Source organism: Drosophila eugracilis, unplaced genomic scaffold, assembly GCF_018153835.1.
Source record: "Drosophila eugracilis isolate 14026-0451.02 unplaced genomic scaffold, ASM1815383v1 contig_513, whole genome shotgun sequence".
Lineage (NCBI taxonomy): Eukaryota > Metazoa > Arthropoda > Insecta > Diptera > Drosophilidae > Drosophila > Drosophila eugracilis.
In genome coordinates this window covers 410,679-431,424 of record NW_024573387.1, presented here as the reverse complement: position 1 = coordinate 431,424, position 20,746 = coordinate 410,679, and the positions used below count along the sequence as shown (strand labels likewise).

The window sequence follows — 20,746 nt, the reverse complement described above, 5'->3', positions numbered from 1 at the left end:
CAAAAATGTTCACAATTTCAAACCCGCCACACGCCCTACGTTTAACTGATAGAAACCAGACCAATGTTTACAAATATTAAACGGTGAGTTAGCAGTTTATTTATCTAAGATCCGACATTCAGCTTGATTATGGTTTATTGGATTTAACTTCAAGTAGTACTGTAAAATATTGAGCGATTAGATCCGTGGTGCCTAGGTGCTTGATTTACGAAGCATACCACTCGATATTGGAGCTTTGAGTGTGTCAAAAGTGGCTTAGCTCCGATTCGACTTGATAATTTTCGGTTGACTTCCTGCCATAATTATCATAGATAAGAACTTTGGACGGCTTTAGATTGGTCACCACAAATGCTCTGTACGCCTCGATGGGAATGCATTTCTTTTCATTCTTGGCCAGACTTTCAAAGTACACCATTACCACGGTTTTTTCATTCTTGGTATCCACAAACTGCAAGGAATATAAGGAAATTGTAATTATTTATGCATATTAACAAAAAAATCATACTCACCCGTACTCGTTCAATATCTAGAATTTGTTTATAGCTGGACTTGTCCGAGATATATCCTGAAGGTAGGGACACCTCTAGAATGGCCATACCGGACTTCTTTAATTTACTCTTTTCCACAAAATCTACGCACACGTTTAGCTCCAGTTTGGATGATAAAGTTCTTGGCTTAACTGTCGTCTGAATCCTATAGCTTGGATTAGCTTCCTTCTCCTCCAAATCATACTTATGGCTTATCTGGATGAGAACAGCACCAGTACCCTTTGCCTGAATCTCAACATACCTAGTGTCAGAAGAGAAGCTGACACTTTGGCTTATTAAATTTGTATCGTGCTTTATAACCAATTTATTGGATCTAATCTCGTCGCTGATGCTTATTACCCAGCCATCTGCCTTATAGCCAAATTTATTAGCGAACTTAATCAATGCTGTAAGACCCACAACTGTTTGTTGACTGGAGGCAAATTCCCCGTCAGTATTTCGTTGGGCCAACAGCCATCGTACTGTGTTTATGGCGGATTCTGCCAAAATCTGTTCTGATTCCATAAGGGAAAGCAAGGAATAGGATGTGATCTCGACATCTTGATGGCTGGGCTTCTGAACATCCTCAGCCCACCAAATACGATCTTCATCCTCTTTGGAAAGGGATTTAAGTTCGGCCACAAATCGACCTGAGTTTTCGGCCTTTAACTTTTGTATGGCATAAATGGCAATTGACTCTGGCAATTGTAGATTATTTGTTTTAGCCATCTGTGATCCAAGGAAAGTGACTGCTTTGTTTATGGCTCCCATGTTGGGATTGTCCTGTTTCTGAAGACCGAGGAGAACACTGGCTGTAAAGAATACGGGTCTGTCGGCCTCTGCAAAATATTCAAAATCTTCTGTGAAACTTCCATCATCTTTCTGTCGGCTCAGTAAAAACTCGAATCCTGTCGTTAAAACATTATCATCTATATATATGATCTTCTTGATTTCGGTTAAATATCGGACGACGTAAGAGGTTAGCCAAATGGAGCCGTTGTCTGTCGGTGGACCGAAATAACTGAAACTTCCATCCTCGTGTCGATAGTTCAGTATATTCTGATAACCCTCTCGTAAGTTGTTTTGAATTTGGGAGTCCAAATCATCATCCAGCTTTTGGTTTCCCTTGAGGTAGTCCCACACCAAAAAGTTAACAACCATTTTGGACATAGTCAGTTCACCTGAACCACTGGGCAATGAGCTATCCAAATTTGAGAGGATCGTGCCTAATGGATCACCAAATAAAGTAAATCCAACATGGTCTGAATCCAAAATCATTTCCTTGGGAAAATCTATGTGGAACGAGCTACTGTATTCCTCATTATCCTTGAGATTGATTAAGATGGCACGGTTTCTATATTGAGTATTACCTTCTAAAGTAACTCGAAGTGATTCATCTACAGTAGTATTTTTGGCTGAAGAGATTATGGTAAAATCGAGTGGAAAATAACCGAACCATTTTGGAGAAAATCCCAAATCCACACTTCTTGCCCCAAATTCTTCGATTTCATATGCATAAGATTCTTTGTCCATTTCTATCTCAATATTTAATGGATCAGGAAGATGGTTAACGATCACAACCGGAACACTGATCGATTCCCCGAATTTCACTGAGATGGGTAAACGCATAGAAACGGAGTAAGGTTGGAATGTTTTGATTTTGGTAACGTTACTTTGGAAGACACCCAATCCCTTTTCCGGGTGTAAAGAGATGCCGGTGATTGCCCAAGTGCCCAAGGAGTCGGGCAACTTCGTAACCAGTTCCGTCACCTCTCCGTTTGTCTTTTTAATATCCGTAAATAACCAAGTTTCCATAGGGTCTAAAGGAGGACCCAGGGACCTATAATTTTTGGCAAATCTCTTGCGAGGGGAAACGTCAGTGTCTAAAGAAAAATGTTGTATTTTATAAAAGTATCATTAATCTATATTTATATTTACCTATATCGAACGGTCGAAATTGTCTTTTTTCAATCTTAGCATTAGTCATTGTAATAAGTCCAAGTTTCGATCCGGGAACTTTTTTATAGGTGTGCAAATGATAATCGCGTAAATGCTCATCCAACCTAGAGATATCTATATGATAATTTCTGGGCCATTGAGTAGGTAGCTTCATATCTGATAAGGCATTTAATAATTGGTTAGCATCTAAATGCAAATCTATATCGCGTAACTTATTGAAGTCTCTTATTCTTATATCAGAAATCCTCTCATCAAGAGCTAAAACGCCGACGAATGAATCCGGTTCAGTTTTAATTTTTAGCTCGATTTCTTCGCCTGGACATCCAGTATTCGGTGCAGATATGCTGATTTCATTTGGAAGGGTAACCGTGACTATATATTGAGAGTTGGTGTACTGAAGGATTCCCTTGTAATCTACAAAATACGCATAAATATAAAAATGGGGCGAAAAGAGATGCGTAGCCTTCAGGGTGAAGTTGTAGACCACCTTGGGCTCGGCCAACTCAACACGTTCGGTGTGTAGTATAAGACCTCGGGCAACTATGTTATATATAAAGTACGTGATCGGTTCTTTGGAGTTCACTGTCACCAGGAACTCATCGCCAACAGTCAAAGCAGCTGGGAATCCTTTGCTATTTTTCGGTCCATGGATCTGGAGGAAGAAATTCACATCTATTTGGGGAGTGAAATAGGCATTTGTCACATCTATCATAAGGCCCACGGTTGGTGTGTGTGTTTTCTGGAGTTCGTATCTTTCACCTTTGTATTCTGCAGAGATATCATAGTAGGGCCAATTGTTTTCCTCCTGTGGTAAGTCAGAAAGGTTAGCTGTAAAGACGTACAGTCCTGACTTATCCAAATGCCCCACAAATTCATAAACATTTTTTTTAGCATCGTCTTCAATATATTTCCTGAAATAAGGTTTAACTTTTTCCGTTCCCTCGCTGTAAATTAACTAGAAAATATAATCAACAATAGGATAACGAATGTCTTTCTATGCTCATAACAATTTATCACCTTAACAACGGACTGAGTGTCGTTCACCAGAGATCCGTCTAAATTTGCTATTTTTATGAAAACCTTATTATCCTTTTCCCTCCAAGGCCTCATGCATGACTGATCGGCACATGTTATGATATGGCGATGTGAAAGTAGGTAAACCTTTGATACTTTTGAGATTTCTTCACCGCTGATATCATCCTTCACTGTAGCATTTATTGTTGCCAAATAGGTCGATTCTATAGGGCTTATATGTTTGGCAACATCCGCAAGATTTATATTAAACACAGCCTGACCTTTGACTAAGACACCATTGGCTGTTATTGTCTTATTGAATAGGTGATTCCTTTTCTCTTCTGTTTTCAGGTTAATATTTATGATACCTTTTCCATTTACGGGGCTGCCGTATGAGTGTCTTAAGAAGGAAAGGATGTTCAAAATAATAAATTTAAAAAAAGACTTACCCTTCAATACTCACTTCGCTTTAACCACAATTTTCATTTCGTCATCTTGTATACTGACATACTTTGGGACATCTAACTGTATAGAGAACCCTGGCACCTCGTCAGGAATTACATCAAAAAAAATAAATGTGCTCGTATGGGCCCTGTATTCTTCTCCTTCGGAATCTTCGATATTTAACTCCCATTGCCCCAGAGCTGCTTTCTTAGACAACTGAAAGTATCCAGAGTATACCCCGTCTACTACTTTGCTATTTCTAGCTTTATCTACAACGATTCTTTCGGGATCCAATAGGCAGATAACCAATTCATCGGCGTATAAGTCTGGGCGAAGCTGTTCGTTTAATACCAAAACTCGATACTTTATTCTATCGCCAGGTCTGTAATCATCCTTGTCTAATAGTATAAAAACGAGTGGATCATCGCGCTTGAAATAAAGACCAATTGAGTCCTGAAACTTTAGTCCTGATATTACTTCAGCTGTCAAGCTATAATCCCCCTTGGTAAGATCTGGTACTTTAAAGGTGACGCCTTTAAGTTCTTGGCTTGTGTGGAGCTCCACTTCCTGGGATCCATTGTATGAGGGTCCTGTAATGCCAACCTTTATGGTCACTGGCTCTTGGATCTGATAAATGGCAACGGTTATTTTGAAGTCACGATTGGGCAATATTGCTCCAGGTGCCACTATACTATATAGTCTGAGTTGAAATAAAGACACGTTGAATATGTATTAACAGAAAGTTCATTTCTTATATTAAGTTTTTCATCCACTAAAGTAATATTTCTATAATTTTAAACTTACCCATTGCCACATGCGAATCCAAAAAGATGAAACCACAAACAAAAAACACCAGCAATCACTGTTAAGTTAATTATTAAACTCATTTTGATATTATTTTATATTTGATTATGCCCGATAGACATTTTTAATTGATTTCGTAGAAATGAAAAGCAACCTACTGCATACACAGCAGAACTTTGACTGTTCAAATGGGATGAACCCTTCCACTTAGGATGTGGCACCTCCCATCCTGCAATACAAGTCATTCCTGTTCTTCTAGTTTAGACACTCTTTTCTGGATTCCATTGCATTGCACTTTGGCTATGTTGCATATTATTATTTGGTGGCTTCTTTAATAAGAGAATGGCCTGTCAAAGATTCTCTCTATGCACTTGTATATATTTAACAAAATCAATTTATACTTCATTGTTACCTATCAAAAAATCTTAGTTAATTCCTACAAACTCTATGTTTATTTTGAGGATATTAAGCTGTCAAGATTATGATGTTATATGTTATTTATTGGCTTATAAAAGTCTCATTTGTTAAGTCTGTTTGATATTTGCTTTTGAACTTATGATCTTAGAAAATGTCAAAAAAACTTATTTTGTAATATTAATAATTAATTAATTAATAATAGTCCTAACAACAATTGAATTAGCATCAGCAATTTAACTCTATTAAAAGTACTTGAAATTAGAAATAACTTAATGGCCTGGCTTTAAATAATATGAGTTTTGTACTCTAATTGGCCAACTCTGGCTAAAACCATTAAGACCATAGTCACGACCTGCATAAGGATAACTAAGTCCTCCCCTTGGCCACTGAAAATCCCAGTTTGTATCCATAAAAGTGGCGATCACTAATTCGGTGAAGCTGAAACGTCTTGTTGATCAGCGGTAAGACGACCCTGCTGAATGGCCTTGCCAAGAAGGGGTGCAGACCACTAAGCAATGAGATCAGGTGCAGAACGAAGGCTGCAGTATCAAAGTGTTAACGAACTGCTATGGTAAAAACACATCATTCCCTCGGCCATCAGGAAGACAAAGCCAAAGGTCACTAGCCAGGCATGCAAACGGAGATTAGTCTGCAAATGGTATCGACGCAAGGGAAGACCACAATATATATTTTTTTATTTAATAGTAATGAAATTGATGAGAATGATGGAGTTGGAAATGAATACATAGAATAATGTTACAAAAAAACGTTCTTCTTGAATAACTTTTATATTTATTATCCGATCTGGACCAATTTTGCCGGACATATTTAAAATAGGACATTCATCCAAAAGCCACTCCAGAATTGGGGCCTCTAACTTAAAAATTGACACGCCCACTTTTCTTAAAAACCTTCCTATAGTAATAAACATCATTATAAAAGCAACCTGTATTGAAAAATCTTGTTATTTTATTTATTTTTTTTTTTGCGCAAAGAGAACAGCACGTTCATTAAGACGCCTAAAGATTTTTTATCACTCATGCATTGATGCAAAATCTCAAGTACTAGATAAAGGTTATATTATTATATGTCATTAGGCCAATAGTCAAAACCAAAATGTTTATATTCAGCAATTCACCAACAATTTTCACAATTTCAAACCTGCCACACGCCGTAAGTTTAACTGATGTAATCTAGAACAATGTTTACAAATATTAAACGGTGAGTTAGCAGTTTATTTATTTATCTAAGATCCGACATTCAGCGTGATTATGGTTTATTGGATTTAACTTCAAGTAGCACTGTAAAATATTAAGCGATTAGATCCGTGGTGCCTAGGTGCTTGATTTACGAAGCATACCACTCGATATTGGAGCTTTGAGTGTGTCAAAAGTGGCTTAGCTCCGATTCGACTTGATAATTTTCGGTTGACTTCCTGCCATAATTATCATAGATAAGAACTTTGGACGGCTTTAGATTGGTCACCACAAATGCTCCGTACGCCTCGATGGGAATGCATTTCATTTCATTCTTGGCCAGACTTTCAAAGTACACCATTACCACGGTTTTTTCATTCTTGGTATCCACAAACTGCAAGGAATATAAAGGTAATTTTAATTAATTATGGATACTAACTAAAAAATCATACTCACCCGTACTCGTTCAATATCTAGAATTTGTTTATAGCTGGACTTGTCCGAGATATATCCTGAGGGTAGGTACACCTCTAGAATGGCCATACCGGACTTCTTTAACTTACTCTTCTGCACAAAATCCACGCTCACTTTTAGCTCCAGTTTGGATGATGAAGTCCTTCGCCTATTTGTATTCCTTCTCCTCCAAATCATACTGATGGCTTATCTGGATAAGAACAGCACCAGTACCCTTTGCCTGAATCTCAACATACCTAGTGTCAAGAGAGAAGCTGACACTTTGGCTTGATTTGATTTAATTTCGCTACAAAACGACCTCAGTCTACGGCCTTTAACTTTTGTAAGGCATAAATGGCAATTGACTCTGGCAATTGTATAATCTTTGTTTTAGCCATCTGTGATCTAAGGAAAGTGACTACTTTGTTTATGGTTTCCATGTAAGGATTATCCTGTTTCTGAATACCCAGAAGAACACTGGCTCTACAGAATACGGGCCGACGCCTGTGCAAAATATTCAATATTCGTCCGCGATCTTCTTCACATAACTGCCGGCTCCTATGCAGCCCAGCAGGCAGATCATGTCGTCAATGAGAACTCACTCCCGGCTATTAATAATTCGATTTGTTTTGTTTTTTTTTCTCTGTGAATGCAGCGCAACCAGTGTTACCAGACGCTCAGTGTTGCAGATGACCAACTGCGAGAAGCCACCTATCGCTTAAAAATGTTAAGTGATGACTTTCGGCGATATTTTTCGAAATTAGCTCTAGCTGAGATTTTTATGCGGGAACCTTTCTATATTCAAAATACTCTGGGTTAAGTATTTGCGGTTTCAGAATAAAGTAAACAATTTTATAAATATCGGTCAACTATGTAACATTAATTAACTGCAAAATAATGCATCCTTAAGTTAATATATTAAAATTGTTGAGTTAAGATATGGAAATGATACTAATTCTATAGTTTCTACAATTGCGATGTAATATTTTTGTAGCATACTTTTTGACCGATTTTAACAGACTTACTTCTTACTTTCGTTCAAACTCGGTTTGTCACCAGAACAACTCTGAGGTGGTTGTTTTCGCTAAACAAGCATGAAACAAAATAATTTGCTAGTACACAAAAGTTGGCTGATATGAAATATGAAAACGTTTCCGTTATTTTGAAATGTGAAAAATAAAGAACATAATTTTTCTCAAATGTACATCTCGATTACCTTTTTTTGTGGGATATTTAATTTTAAAAAGGTTTTTTAAACTTCTGCTTAAAAGAGAGTGCAGCTTATGTTTGTTTTTGATGTAAGTAAATAAAATCAACTAAAGTCCGTTGTTAAAAGTGTTGTCAATAATGTCTTCTACAAAATGTTTGATGGTCAATCGATCAAAATTTCCAAGATTGGAGTAGCACCTATGTTCGTGTCCGCGGTGGTAGATCAAAGTCTAGCGGAGTTAACTACTCTATCACCACTAATATAGTTAGCATGGAAAGTTGACAGCAGACGTCGACCATGAACTGCGATTAGGAAAGGATATCATGTCTTACCTAGGTGGTTGGTTTCAGTACGATTTCGTCCAATTTATTTGTTAATGAAATCTTATATAGTTAAAGTTGGTTTGGAGGAGGAAAGTAAATATATCTTGAGTCGTTTAAATACAGCTATTAATTTTTATTAATCGGTCCTTGAACATTTTAAATCCATATCCTTAATTTAATTTAATAATTTGGCATTGCCAAATATATACTCGCAATAATGAAACCAAAAGGTTCACCTTTTAAGAATGATATTACTCGAAAAACGAAGTATTAATTATCTCTGTGTATAAGGACATAAGATCTTAGACTGCAATCCAAAGTGCTTTAGCTTTTCTGGGAATATTGTAAAAGAAGGTAATTTAAACTTAAACGTAATTCCTTCATGCCATTTTTATATAAATTGAAAATTTTAAAAAATCTTAGCAGTAAAATGATAGTAACCGTGGGTCGTCCCATAGCAGAGTGGGAAAACTCAACCGGCTTCTTGGACAATAAGAATGAATACTCACAAGAGTTTCCCACCGTATTCATTGTCTCCATCCGATTCCAAGGCATTTACTTCCTCACAAAACTCCAAGTACGTAGTTTGCGGCATTTATTAAATATCAAACCGTTAATGATTCGCGAAATGATATTTCCCGCCGCAAGCCACAAAAGTCAATTAGATGAGCGATCATCCAATTGATTTTCAGTCGAGTCGTTGACATGGCTCTGATAATGAGATTCTGTAATCGGCTGTAAACGCCCAGCTGATAATTGTGATCGAGTTTAGCTAAAGCGTTTGCCCACTTTTTGCGTGAATGTCATAAATGTACGCCTAGAATTTCCCATGTCTACGATGTCTGCCCCAACTCGGTCTAGTGCTACGTCACAGAGAGCATGTAGAACCGGTAATTCAGACTCAACACGTTTCAGTGGGAAGAAACGCGTGCCTCTGTAGGAACACCGGGCAATGCCTCAATCAGCTGGGCAGATTGTAATCAGGGGCTGACTTCGGGGGGATCCGACCTCTGGGCTTAATCAGGGGAAAATCTCAAGTCTCCCTCATTGAATTTCCTAGTCAGGTGGGTCAGGTTGGGCAGATAATGATGGAGTGTAATGCTGGGTTCAGGAAATATATTGACAAGTTTAATTTTTTCTATTATTATTATAAATAAATATCAATTTAATGTCAGATTAGTAAAACTGATTAAAAGTCGGGGACTGGTCTTTACTTAGTAGAAAGGTTCCAAAGAGCTTTTCATTAGATTTCCCTTAAGAGACTCCCCCTCTCAAGCTGCGCCCCTGTTCTTAGTTAGCAACTAATCACTTGATCAGTGCGATTTGTTGGCGTTTCACAGCCAGGCAAGAGAGGCAGATGACGTGCTAACTCTGACTGGAGAGCCGATCTATCAAAGCCCAGAATGCATCGCACTAAAAATAGTTTCGGACTGGCGGCAGACTATAAAACCAGGTAGCCTGATCGGACAGATCAACAGAGTGCAATAGCCGGTAGAACCAATAGCTCCTCCAGTTGCAGCTGATCCAATAAATCGACATAGAATGTGGACTCAACTATTTGCAGTTCTGCTTTTGGTGGCAACACTGGGTGAGTTTGCTTGAAGAGGTTTACAAAATGTGGCAGCTTATAGTAATGCATGCATAATTACCTGCAATTAGCTCAAGGCAAGCCCAGTGGAAACGGAGTCGAGGCCGAGGGCGACTACGATGCTGAGATGAGCGAGTTCATGGATGGGATTCCGGACCTCGATGATACGCCTGATGGCTTTGGTCAACGATCGGATATCTCGGAGGAACCGGAGTCGGATGAAATTTTGGCCAACCTGGATGATGAGTACGAGGGAGCCAAGCACTGCGCCTGGAATACCTGTGACAAGGATCTCAGCGAGTCGCGAGGCATTAGCAAGTTCCTGGACCTGCCCTTCATCAAAAAGATAGCCAGCAACCTGAATCCATTCGGCAGCAAGAAGCTGCGCATGCAGTTCTACCTCTTCAAGCGGGAGTTCCCCGAGTGTGGCAGGGAACTGGATTTCTCCAGCGACCGCAAGTGGAGGCACTCTGGCTTTAACGCCTCCCTGCCCACCAGACTGATGATCCACGGCTGGATGAGTCAGTCGCGCGGCTCCTTCAACCGGGATGTGAAGAACGCCTATCTCAAGAAGGGGGAGTACAACGTGATCGTGGCCGACTGGAGCGCAAGCTCAGCCAACATCAACTACTTCTCGGTGGTGAATCTAATCGAGACCTTCGGAGCTCAGTTGGCTCAGTTTACCAGGAACCTCAACCGTCAATTCGGAGCTGATTTCGATAGCATGTACCTTATTGGGCACTCCCTGGGTGCGCAGATTGCTGGCTCTGCGGGAAAGCGCTTGAAACCGGACCAGGTAAACACCATTTTCGCATTGGATCCCGCTGGTCCGAAGTTCCGTCATCGCAGCGCCGAGTTCCGGATTGATCCCACCGATGCCAAGTTCGTGGAGTCCATGCATACGAGTGCCAACTTCGGCTTCCGCCGTCCCACAGGCAGCGCCACCTTCTACCCGAACTATGGAGCTTACCAGCGCAGTTGCTACTACCTGGGCTGCTCCCACATTCGGTCCTACCAGATGTTCGCCGAGTCCATCAATTCGCCAGTGGGATTCTGGGGCACACCTTGCACTCGGGACAACGGCAGGTGGCAGTGCGACCAGAGCCAGCGGCAGTCCATCCCGATGGCAGGTGAGCCGTCGGTTCACAAGGAGGGCATTTTCTATGTGAAGACCTCGTCCAGCGATCCCTTCGCCCTTGGAAAGCAGTGAGCTTGGATTTAATCTTAAGATTATTTAAAACGTAGTCGTAGGCCCTCATTGAATGTGATTTAACTATGCCAAATACAAATAAAAAGGATGAAACAATTTATACCTACACTGATAGTTTAACTTGGCCATTTAGTGATATTAACTAAGTATAAATATTCGAAACATAGCACTCTCTTAAACATCCTGTAAAAAACTAATCATAATCCCAGGTTAGTAAGCTGTAGGTCGGCCTTCATCACTTCACATTCACTAGCTTCATCTCAAAATAAAAATCAGTTCTCCAGTTATATAGCTTTTCCTCAAGATGTCCGCCGAAGTTGAGGAGCTGCTCAAACGCTATCAGAGTTTCCCGAATGTGGTTGGTGTTATTATTTTGGACCCCTTCGCCATACCCATCAAGACGACCATGGAGTACACACTGACGGTGCACTACGCGGGATTGATCAGCACCCTGACCTACAAGGCGGCCAAGATGGTGACCAATTTGGATGCCAGCAACGAGTTGACGGGCCTGCGTCTGCGCACCAAGGTGCACGAGGTGATCGTCCTGCCCTCCGAGAACTACATAATCATTGTGGTGCAGACTCCGGGCACTTGATCTGTATGCCCTGTATCCCCTGACTTGGCTATGCCCTCCAATAAACCATATACTCTTGTGTTGGCCCAAATGCAATTGCCTTTATCTAGTTTTAATTAAAGTTGGGAAGTGTCTGGGCCAATGGCGCATCTTTGGCGATGTGAAATATGCGAGTTGGCGCTGGCTTGGCGTTAATTGCTGCAGATAAATACACGCCGCGTCGCCATAATTACGACAGACAGATTACGGGCCGCACTTAATTGTCCGCCGTAAAGTGTTTGCCGGTATCTCTAATCCGGCCAGCGAAGAAGTGGCTAAAGCCACACCCACTCCGCCCTAAGACAGGGGCTCCTGCTCGATTTTAATTATTCGGCGACGTTCTCACTCTCAGCCGTTTGCATATTCATTGGATCTCCTTACGGCGGCCGGGAAATATGGCCCGGGCTTGCATCGCTTTGATTTCCATTACGGCGATTTCACAGATTTTTTACGCCCTCCGCCTGCTGAAACTTTGGCTGCAATGTGGTCTCGGCCATGGCCAGATAAGCTATCCGAGTCGTTTGAAAAAGTGGCCAAGGAAAGAGATAAAGGTAAGAGGTTCCAAAGTGATTTTAATACTTCGTCGATTTTCTTGGAGGAGGAGGTAAGGATTTTATTAGCTTAAGGAGGCGCGATCGGGGATATGAATGGGTTTTCTTGTTTCTGACTTTCTCTAGCCAAATTTTCCGATCGCCCTATCCTTGAGAAAAGCTGTCATTCGATTTTTCCAACTCTCTAACCCTCTATCCAGATTATTTCATTTTAAATTCAGGTTTCGGACTGTAAAGACCTCCAAAAAACAAAAAAAAAAACAAAATTTATAGTATAAATTTCCAAATTAGTGATATTTTCTAAAAAAAAAAATAGTTATGGAGTACGGAAACGGTATGCAATACGAAGGCTATGGCCAGGGCGGAGAAGTGAGTATGAAATGACCTTTGCTTTTTACGGCCTTATACGATTTTTTTGTGCAGGGCTATGAGATGAACTATGACCAGATGGGCCGTGGCCAAGGATACGGCCAGCAGGAGGGTGGCTTTGGGCAGGAGTCAAGGAACTACCAGAGCGGATCGGCGGCTCTCGGAGGTCCCGGATACCGCAGTCCACTGCGGTACAACAAGATCCTCCGCGAAATGAACTCGCGCAACGGACTTTAGTAAGCTTAGTTTACTCTTGGTGTCTATGAAGTCTGATGTTCCTTTCTATAGTTCCCCAATGGAGCAGCAACGAGGAGCTGGCCAGGGCGATTACTATAACACCCTGCCCGGCCTTGGCGGAGCGGAAGGTCAAGCCTACCAGCAGCGTGGCAATGGAAACTCCTACTTCTGAATGTGTGTGCCCATGCAGTTTGTGGAATTTATGGCATGCATTTTGGCGTCTCTCTCACGTTAAATAAAGTTTGAATTCAAATTATTAAGCCTTCCATTTCCTCGGAAATATTAGTGAAAAAGGTCGGTTTGGTTTATTTAAAGGTTTGGTATAACTCTTTTTACTTAGTAATACAGTGGCGGTCTTACCTTAAAGGGTAAATTTCAAATTAAGGTTTGAAATCATTTGAAAAAAGTTCTGTGGTTTCAATAAAAAGATTTCAATTTTAAGTCCCTGGCTGGCCTTGATTTTTTTAATATAAATTTTAATACTGATGTATGGGTGGAAATGGATGTTTAGTTGGCAGGCTCGAGGTTGTGGGTTGATCTTCCTTCTGCTGCCGTGTGTTGGAGGCCGAAGTGACTGTAGGGTGGTTGTAAATGGCCCCTTGGTAGCGGCTCCGATGTATTCGTCGTCTTTGGCTTTTTGAGCTGGTAGTGAGAAAGGTTCAAAGCCTAGCTAAGCGCGGGGGTTTTGGAGACTTGGGGGCTGATGAGCGGGGAGTTGGAGAGTTAGAGTACTACGAGGGGGAAGAGTAAAAGTGGGGTAAAAGCGGTACCTTTTGGCTTGGCCTGAATACTTAAAAACTAATGGTAAGATAGCATTTCGTGTATTTCAAAACTTGTAAATGGTAGAAGAAAAATAAAGTTTGGGACGTTAAGCCTCCGAGGACTCTTTTCTCCTTTTCAGGCGGAGACTTATTGTGGTCAGAATGGGACTTCGCTTACTGGTAGCTGGAAAGTATGGCTTGGACCTAAAAAACGTTTTCTTTTTTTACGAACTTGTCGCCTTTCTTAATCTAGTAATATTTTCTTTTTAGGACTCCGAAAATGCCATTCGAAGGCTCATTCGATTTAATCTTTCACGAAGCAACAACCAGAAAAATTTGTAACTAAATTGTATTGTTAAAAATTTTTATACCAAAAATGGATTTAGACTATTCCATGTATGCTCAGCTGTCCGGCCTTTCCTTAATGCCAACCCCGCAAGAATTCTATCCGGAGGTGAGTACTATAATCAATCCTTGTTCCATAATCCTCTGGATTGCTGAAAGTGCTTAGATAAGGGGCGGAATGCAGCAACAGCCTCAGCAAGGTGGCGACTTTGATCGGGGATCCAGCCAGATGTCCACATATCAGCCTCCTCCAGCACCTGTCCAGGATAGGTACCATCATGGGACTGCGGACATGTACGATGGCCTCCAAGCAGGTTCCTATAGTCCAGGGCGCTACCAATGCTCCAGTCCTTCCGAATATCGCTGCATGATGAAGGAACAGAAAAGAGCTAAGGAAATGATGTCCCGCAATGGCTTATAGTAAGTATATGTCTTAAGAAGTTAATACAGATGCAGTAACTATTTCGTTTAGTTCGCCTATGGAAACCTCTGCGCGATACAGCGGCGGAGATGCCAATTACTATTCAAATTATGCAGGTGGGTACAGCCTTTAAGGATATATACAATATACATATATCCTTATATAATCGAGTATTTCTTTCACAGAGAGCAATAGGCAAAGCAGGCCCGGCGGTGGAAATTCCTATTGGTGAACTGTAATCCGTTAAAATACTAATAAAAAAAGTGAAAACGTTTTTTAAAACCAAAACCTCGTAGCGATTTGGGCAATCCTAAGTGACCTTATTTCTATGGCCTTACTGTGCATTTTCAAACATTGCCAAACCAAAGAACTCATTTTGTTCATATTTTAAGGCTATATGTTTAGATAAATGAGCGAAGCAGAGCAGTTGACACTGCTTGAGGGTAATTAACGTGTGTTTTATGGCCATTTGCCACTGCATGGAGCCACACGCAGCCGACCGTCGACCCATCCCGATCCGCCCACCACATCACACAGTGGCCCCACCCAGCCGTCAGGGGAGGAATAGGAATCCGGATGGCATGGCAGAGGTGGGTGGTTGGTTGGCTCAAGTCTCCCAAACCAAACAGAATGCAATGAAGGATTAAAATAAGAAAGATGTGCAAATAAAATATTTTACAAAGCGGACAACGAGGACAACTTTTTGTCCTGGCCAGGGAGTGGAAAGTGGGTGTGGATGTGGGTGACGGTCCGAAATGCGAACGGAACATGAACATGTCGATGTGGAGTGGGACCGAGACAGAGACGGACTGGGCAGGGGACGCGGACGAGTACGAGAACGAGGACGAGGACCAACAATGGCAACCAGACTGAAGCTCAAACCAGAAACTTGGCCCACTCGGGGATCGTGGCATCGGTGGGTTGGCAATCCGAAGAGGGGTTGCCACTGCATGGTAGCATTGTCAAAATAAATCAATCGGTTTTATGTTGTTTTCTGGAATTTCTGTTTTGTTGCTTTGTTATTTTGTTGCCCACCGCCGTCGACATCAGGATGCCCCGGTGTGGAACAGTTGCAGGAGCTGCAGGACCAAGAACAACAGCTACAGCTCCAGCTTGCGGTGGCATAAATCAGTTGGCCGTTGGACCCATTTATGAAAGGATAAACCCAGCGCAGGCAGGACTGGGGGATCCCCGAGGTAGGGCGGAGGGTGGCAGCTCATAAAAATGCATAAGTTCCCAAAAATTGTGTAAATAAAAATACAAATTTTTAACCGGTTAGAAATTTGAGATTTATCTCGAAAGGAATTAAGATGTCTCAAAAGTTCCAGCGGGCCACATTAAAACATAATCCAAGGAGAGATCCCAAAATGGTCTGGGGACTGGGATTGGGATGGGGTGGGGTGGGTGTAAAGTAAGCCCAACGCCTCTCGAATTCCTTCTATCAGCTCCTCATAATCGTTCACACTTCCTCTGCCGGCAAGTTTGGCTTTGTGGCTGACGGCCATGAGGAGAGGGCCAAGGGGCAGATGGTTTAACGAAACTTTACTGCATCTCTTTGGACGCGTCTAAAGTGATTTCCTTTTAGGATTTTCAAAAACTTTCACCAAAGGTAAGTAAACATCGCACTCTTCCCACTCACACAGGGACACACATTCTGCCAGCCAGCCACACATGGATCTCAGTCCGAATCCTTGGCCATGTGGCCCTGCCCTAATGAAGCACATACCGCCGGCGCATTTGCCTCGACTCTTTAATCCCTAATAACTTTTAAGCAAGTGACTTTGCTACGCACACAAAATGTCCAAATTCATCATCTTTGGGCTGGCATTGAATGTGGGGACAGGCCGGAGCTGTTTGCTGTTAGCTGGTCGCTCCTCTCAGCAAGCCCAAGGACTTATCCTCAATTCTGAGTTCTGGTCCTGGTCTTAAAAAGTGTCAGTTCATTAGCAAATGGAACATTTTAAACATGAAAAGGCGGAAATAAATCTATTCTAAGCGATTATCCAAATTGCAATTAAATGGAAATTAAAATAATATTCGGAAGGCTATTTAATGTTTTGATATTCCGGGAGATCAGCCGCTGATTACCCAAAAATACTCATTAATTGGACCATTATTAATAAGCTCTGAGATTAATATTTTATCTGCCGCACTTAGTTTGTTATTTTTTGGGCAAAAACTTTGTTTCCTCCGGGAAATGAATGTTTATGCGTAAAATGAAAAGTGCGTGAAAAATGTGATCCGAAGATGGCCGGAAAAGGCAGGGCAAGGAAGGAAATTGTTTTTAAATTAAGATGGCAATTTCCCAAGTTAAGGGCCTGTCAGGGCAGTGGGGTAAACTTATGTTTTGCTCGGCGGCCAAGCGGAATTTGATTATGTTCGCGGTTACACTTCATTCGTTACATCGATGTCATCCAACCACCTGAAAGCCGCCTCCCCCAACGCCTGGAAGTTGACATAAATTCGAAGAAGTCCCCCTCTTCAGATGGAAGCTATTGTAGCCCCAACAGGGAATTTATGCGATCAATTAAATTTTTCAAATGACCGAAGAAAAGTTGTTCTCGCTTTTTAATTTTCATAAATTTTACTTAGGTATTGGGCCTGCCGCAGGAAATTTGTTCTTATGGCCGCTTAATGTGTCAAGTTTTCCGTGTTTAGTATCTGCGGGAGTTATGAAAATGATAATCAGATTTTATGATGATTAGAAATTAGAAATTTAGTGCCGGCGATGAGAATTTATTGTAAATGAGCAGAAACTTTCGGGGGGAGTGAGTCGAGTGCCAGGTCGAGGCAAAATGTGTCCAGCGAAAGTAAATCAAATGTAAATCATCGACAGCCAAAAACCGAAAGAAAAGCCGGACAAACTTTCGTCTTTGGCGGAGCCAAAAATGAAATACAACACATTTCGGGGGAAACCTTTACAACTAAATGCGGATAATCTGTAAGTTTGCCTTGTGCCCAAATTTATGGGCGAATGGGCGAATGGGTGGAGTTTTCCCCATATATTGTTGTTGTGCTTTTTCTTGGGTGCTGCTCCCTCTGTATAGTTTTTCCCTCTGGGCGCTTTCCCGCTCCCTTGACCGCCTCTCCGCTCTCGGTTCTCCTTCGTCTATCTTTGCCAGCAAGTGAAAAACGCAGCCCGCAACTAAAACATGCGCATTCAATGGGTGAAGCCGCTTTTCCCACCCACTTTTCCACCCCCGCTAGCCTTCTCTCTTCTGCTGCAATTCATTTTCAGCAGGCGTGTGTGTGTGTGTGTGTGTGCGGAGATTTACCGTTTTATACTTGACATTTCCAAAAGTTTAAGTTTTAATTTATGACACCGCCGCTTTCTATACGAGGCGACAAGCTAAATATGAGCGAATGGGGCGTCCTTAAACAGGATATCTAGCCATTGTCGCTGCCTCCCGTCTCCTGCAGCTCAAGGAACGTTCCCAGCTTTGGGAATCCATGAAAGTAGTTGTCCAGTTCTTCACCGTCTTTTATGGGCTAAGAATCAGCTCTTGAGGATACAAAACTCTTAAAACGAAGCGAAGAATCTCTGAAGATGGGAAACTTGACTATTATGAGTTTTTAATTGTGTTTAATTTACATTGTTGAAGTTTAAGTCTCTTTAATTTTAATTTGGATTTAATAGTTGTTTTCGACAATTATATACAATAATGTAAGAGTTTATTTATTCGAAGACTAACTCGATTTAACAACTCAATACATTTTACAGATTATTGTAAAACTAAGAATGCATCACCGTTTGTCAGGTAAGGTAGTCAGTTAAATATCGATAGTTGGTCCACTTTTAGTTCAGTATTGCATTTGTGGTTCTTTGTATTTGGCCACACTTTTATTGTGGTCTCAAGTTAGGTGAAGTTTGGCGCTGGGTTACTCCGATCGGCGAATCCTAGATAGTATGGAGGAGATACTGCTGTAGATAGAAGATACAAGGTTGTATTCCTTATTTCGGCGAAGCACTGAGTCTTAGAGGCCGAAATTTAATTCGGCGTCACCATCATTTTTCACTAAATTATTTCCAAGTCCAATTTAATATTGAAGGAAAACATAAATTAGTCTAAGTAATATTGGGTTCCCTAAGATAAAGTTATATTAAAACAAACTTTTCTAATAGGAAAATATTTTATAAATTATGAAAGAGGTAATCCTTGCAGGACAACAAGGAGTAGAGGTAGCAGTTTTCACTCAATCGCATTGCCAGTAAGTGGAAATTTTTAAATGTTTCAGTTATTTCAGCTTTTTATTACATGTAAATTAATGTGCATTTAATGAGCACTTTTAACATTTGTGGAGGAAACAAGTGGTTTTCCGTGTAATTGGTATAAAATTATTTACAGTTCTTACTTTCCCGGTTAAGGGATACTCCCCATCAGCTTGCCATCACCTCAGACTTTTCCCATCAAGAGTTGGCTATTGGTGAGCATGTAATTTGCATTTTCGAGTCCGAAATGAACTAATAAACACACCGGAACCCGAGTCAACAAATTGTCGACTTGTGCACCGACCCCTTATGGAGGTCAGAGGTCGAGCTGAAAGCAGAGTATGAGCTGGTGGGGGTGAAGTGTCCGCTAGCACACGGTTAATAGGCACAGCCGCGGGTTCTTGGCTCAAATTGAAAGTTATTCAAGGCAAAAGGTCGGAGACGAGAGCCACTGGGGCCAACCCGTCGCATCGTGGTTGCCATGGATGGCCGTGGTTGGCCTATGGGCCTGCTGGCGGAAATTGTTACACGATGCCAGGCCGGGAAACGGGAAAGCGGGAAAATGGCAACCGCAACAGCAGCAGTTATTGCCGTTGTTGTTATGGTTTCACTGGTTTTTTTTCAGCAAATAAGATTCGAAAAGTTTATGCCGCTGGCTGTCACGAGGCAGTGGAAAATGAAGCCGAAAGGGGCTGCCCCCAGCGACCTGCGTGTGATTCGCTTAGAGGAAAACTCCCTCCCCTCCGTCCTCCATCTCCATCTTAGTGAATATTTAACAAGCGGCAGGAAACGGAAACCGAAATAGCGCAAGTGTTGCTCAGTTTAATCTATTTCCTGCCTGCTCCAGGCCCGATCCCTGCAATCTTTAAATACACAAATTTACAGGCGAAACTTAACTGAGTTCCAGCGAGACAAGGAATCGCCTTCTGCCTGTCCGGACTTAAGAAAATTCGTTTTAAAAATTTTTTCATATCGTTAGCGGCTGTTCCTATTGCCTGAAATGGAACTTCATTTCGGCCTGGCCCTGAATGGCTCATAAAAATGTGCGGTTAATATACCCGGAAGATTGTCCAAGAAACATTATCCAGAAGCTAGTTTCGCTTTGATATGATTACTTCTTCAACTGCTGCTTGGAAAGAGTAGTCAATAAACATGTTGCAAAGTGGGTGGGTGCTTAGCTGGTCTTGCAAGTTACAACATATTAGATTTAGCCGCATCTGCAGAAAGTCTTTGAATTGGTTAATAGATAGTAGTATTAGTACTGCATTTCGTAAGGCGATCTTGTTTTTCCTGCTCCTTTTGACAGCCATTCTTATCAAAGGGTCATCTCTTTCAGCCTTTTTATGGCTTAAGCTTAAGTCAGCGGTGCTCAACGCTATGCTCAGAGTGCTCATTTGTTTTTGTAAATGCTCTCTGCATACGGACTACTTGCTCGCCCATAAGCTAACACCAACAATTTTTCGTTTTCCTCTTCCCGCCTCATTGCGTCGACGGTTTGTCGACAAACCATCATCCTCGATTTTAGTTTGCACTTTAGAGTTTATTTCGCATTTGGCGGGTCAGTGAAATGAGTGATGAATTGGTTAGCAAAAGTTTTTCTCTCAGTGTGCATCTGCAATCCAACACAAAAGAATTCTCACTTATGTGAACGTTTTGTTGTATTTGTGTTAGTAAATTGTCCGCCCTATGTCCCTATGTTAAGCACCCTTAGATTAGCAATAATCGCAAACAGCGCCTTGCGCTGTTTTAGGAATTTAATTTATTTAGAAATTTTAACAGATATTTTTTGAAGATATAATAAGTTTATCAATTTTATTGAAAATATTTTTTATTTTTAAGGGTTTAAACGATTTTCTAAAAGGTATAGAAGTTTAAATTGAACATTATAAATATGATTATTGGCATATGACCGCCACGGCTGGATCGGATGTACTTCTGGACCTCCAATTTTTCGATGACTTTTTCCAACATTTGTGGCCATATCGGAAATAAAACGCGAATATTGTCTTCAAAATGGTCAAGCTTTTGTGGCTTACCCGAATAGACCAATGACTTTACATAGCCCCTCAGAAAGTAAGTTCAAAACGTGAA

General features: G+C 41.2%; 5 protein-coding genes across 6 annotated transcripts; 4 read left to right on the top strand and 1 right to left on the bottom strand.

Annotated features, from left to right (window-relative positions):
• Nucleotides 1-133: 133 nt before the first annotated feature.
• Nucleotides 134-6,983, bottom strand: LOC108114762 (alpha-2-macroglobulin). The gene is given in 12 exon segments (XM_041819281.1): nt 134-448; nt 510-699; nt 790-1,190; nt 1,278-2,410; nt 2,466-2,949; nt 3,028-3,441; nt 3,504-3,900; nt 3,964-4,025; nt 4,078-4,178; nt 4,181-4,491; nt 6,598-6,755; nt 6,818-6,983. Coding segments are annotated over 12 exon segments (3,942 nt in total). The 5' UTR covers nt 6,905-6,983; the 3' UTR covers nt 134-244.
• Nucleotides 6,984-9,828: 2,845 nt separating this feature from the next.
• Nucleotides 9,829-11,238, top strand: LOC108114773 (phospholipase A1). Its single transcript, XM_017225883.2, has 2 exons — nt 9,829-9,935; nt 10,007-11,238. Exons 1-2 carry the CDS (start codon nt 9,890-9,892, stop codon nt 11,143-11,145), a joined length of 1,185 nt encoding a protein of 394 aa, XP_017081372.1. The 5' UTR covers nt 9,829-9,889; the 3' UTR covers nt 11,146-11,238.
• Nucleotides 11,239-11,376: 138 nt separating this feature from the next.
• Nucleotides 11,377-11,818, top strand: LOC108114802 (dynein light chain roadblock-type 2). The gene has a single exon (XM_017225916.2). The coding sequence runs from the start codon at nt 11,450-11,452 to the stop codon at nt 11,741-11,743; it is 294 nt and encodes a 97-aa protein (XP_017081405.1). The 5' UTR covers nt 11,377-11,449; the 3' UTR covers nt 11,744-11,818.
• Nucleotides 11,819-12,516: 698 nt separating this feature from the next.
• Nucleotides 12,517-13,174, top strand: LOC108114791 (heterogeneous nuclear ribonucleoprotein A2 homolog 1). The gene is made up of 3 exons (XM_017225902.2): nt 12,517-12,681; nt 12,736-12,917; nt 12,970-13,174. The coding sequence occupies exons 1-3, from the start codon at nt 12,631-12,633 to the stop codon at nt 13,088-13,090; spliced, it is 354 nt and encodes a 117-aa protein (XP_017081391.1). The 5' UTR covers nt 12,517-12,630; the 3' UTR covers nt 13,091-13,174.
• Nucleotides 13,175-13,979: 805 nt separating this feature from the next.
• LOC108114800 lies at nt 13,980-14,733 on the top strand. Of its 2 annotated transcripts, none has more exons than XM_017225912.2 (4): nt 13,980-14,133; nt 14,191-14,444; nt 14,497-14,561; nt 14,631-14,733. In XM_017225912.2, exons 1-4 carry the CDS (start codon nt 14,056-14,058, stop codon nt 14,675-14,677), a joined length of 444 nt encoding a protein of 147 aa, XP_017081401.2. In that variant the 5' UTR covers nt 13,980-14,055; the 3' UTR covers nt 14,678-14,733. The 2 variants fall into 2 exon arrangements, with proteins under 2 accessions (XP_017081401.2, XP_017081402.2); XM_017225913.2 differs by having other exon boundaries at nt 14,041-14,133; nt 14,196-14,444.
• The last annotated feature ends 6,013 nt before the right edge of the window (nt 14,734-20,746 follow it).

Excerpts from the sequence above, each read along its gene's own strand:
- LOC108114773 (XM_017225883.2), top strand. The coding sequence starts at position 9,890 with ATGTGGACTCAACTATTTGCAGTTCTGCTTTTGGTGGCAACACTGG. Across the intron at positions 9,936-10,006 it reads GCTTTTGGTGGCAACACTGG|CTCAAGGCAAGCCCAGTGGA; the intron begins GTGAGTTTGCTT and ends ACCTGCAATTAG.
- LOC108114802 (XM_017225916.2), top strand. The coding sequence starts at position 11,450 with ATGTCCGCCGAAGTTGAGGAGCTGCTCAAACGCTATCAGAGTTTCCCG.
- LOC108114800 (XM_017225912.2), top strand. The coding sequence starts at position 14,056 with ATGGATTTAGACTATTCCATGTATGCTCAGCTGTCCGGCCTTTCCTTA. Across the intron at positions 14,445-14,496 it reads ATGTCCCGCAATGGCTTATA|TTCGCCTATGGAAACCTCTG; the intron begins GTAAGTATATGT and ends TATTTCGTTTAG. Across the intron at positions 14,562-14,630 it reads TTACTATTCAAATTATGCAG|AGAGCAATAGGCAAAGCAGG; the intron begins GTGGGTACAGCC and ends TTTCTTTCACAG.
- LOC108114791 (XM_017225902.2), top strand. The coding sequence starts at position 12,631 with ATGGAGTACGGAAACGGTATGCAATACGAAGGCTATGGCCAGGGCGGA. Across the intron at positions 12,682-12,735 it reads GCTATGGCCAGGGCGGAGAA|GGCTATGAGATGAACTATGA; the intron begins GTGAGTATGAAA and ends TTTTTTGTGCAG. Across the intron at positions 12,918-12,969 it reads AACTCGCGCAACGGACTTTA|TTCCCCAATGGAGCAGCAAC; the intron begins GTAAGCTTAGTT and ends TCCTTTCTATAG.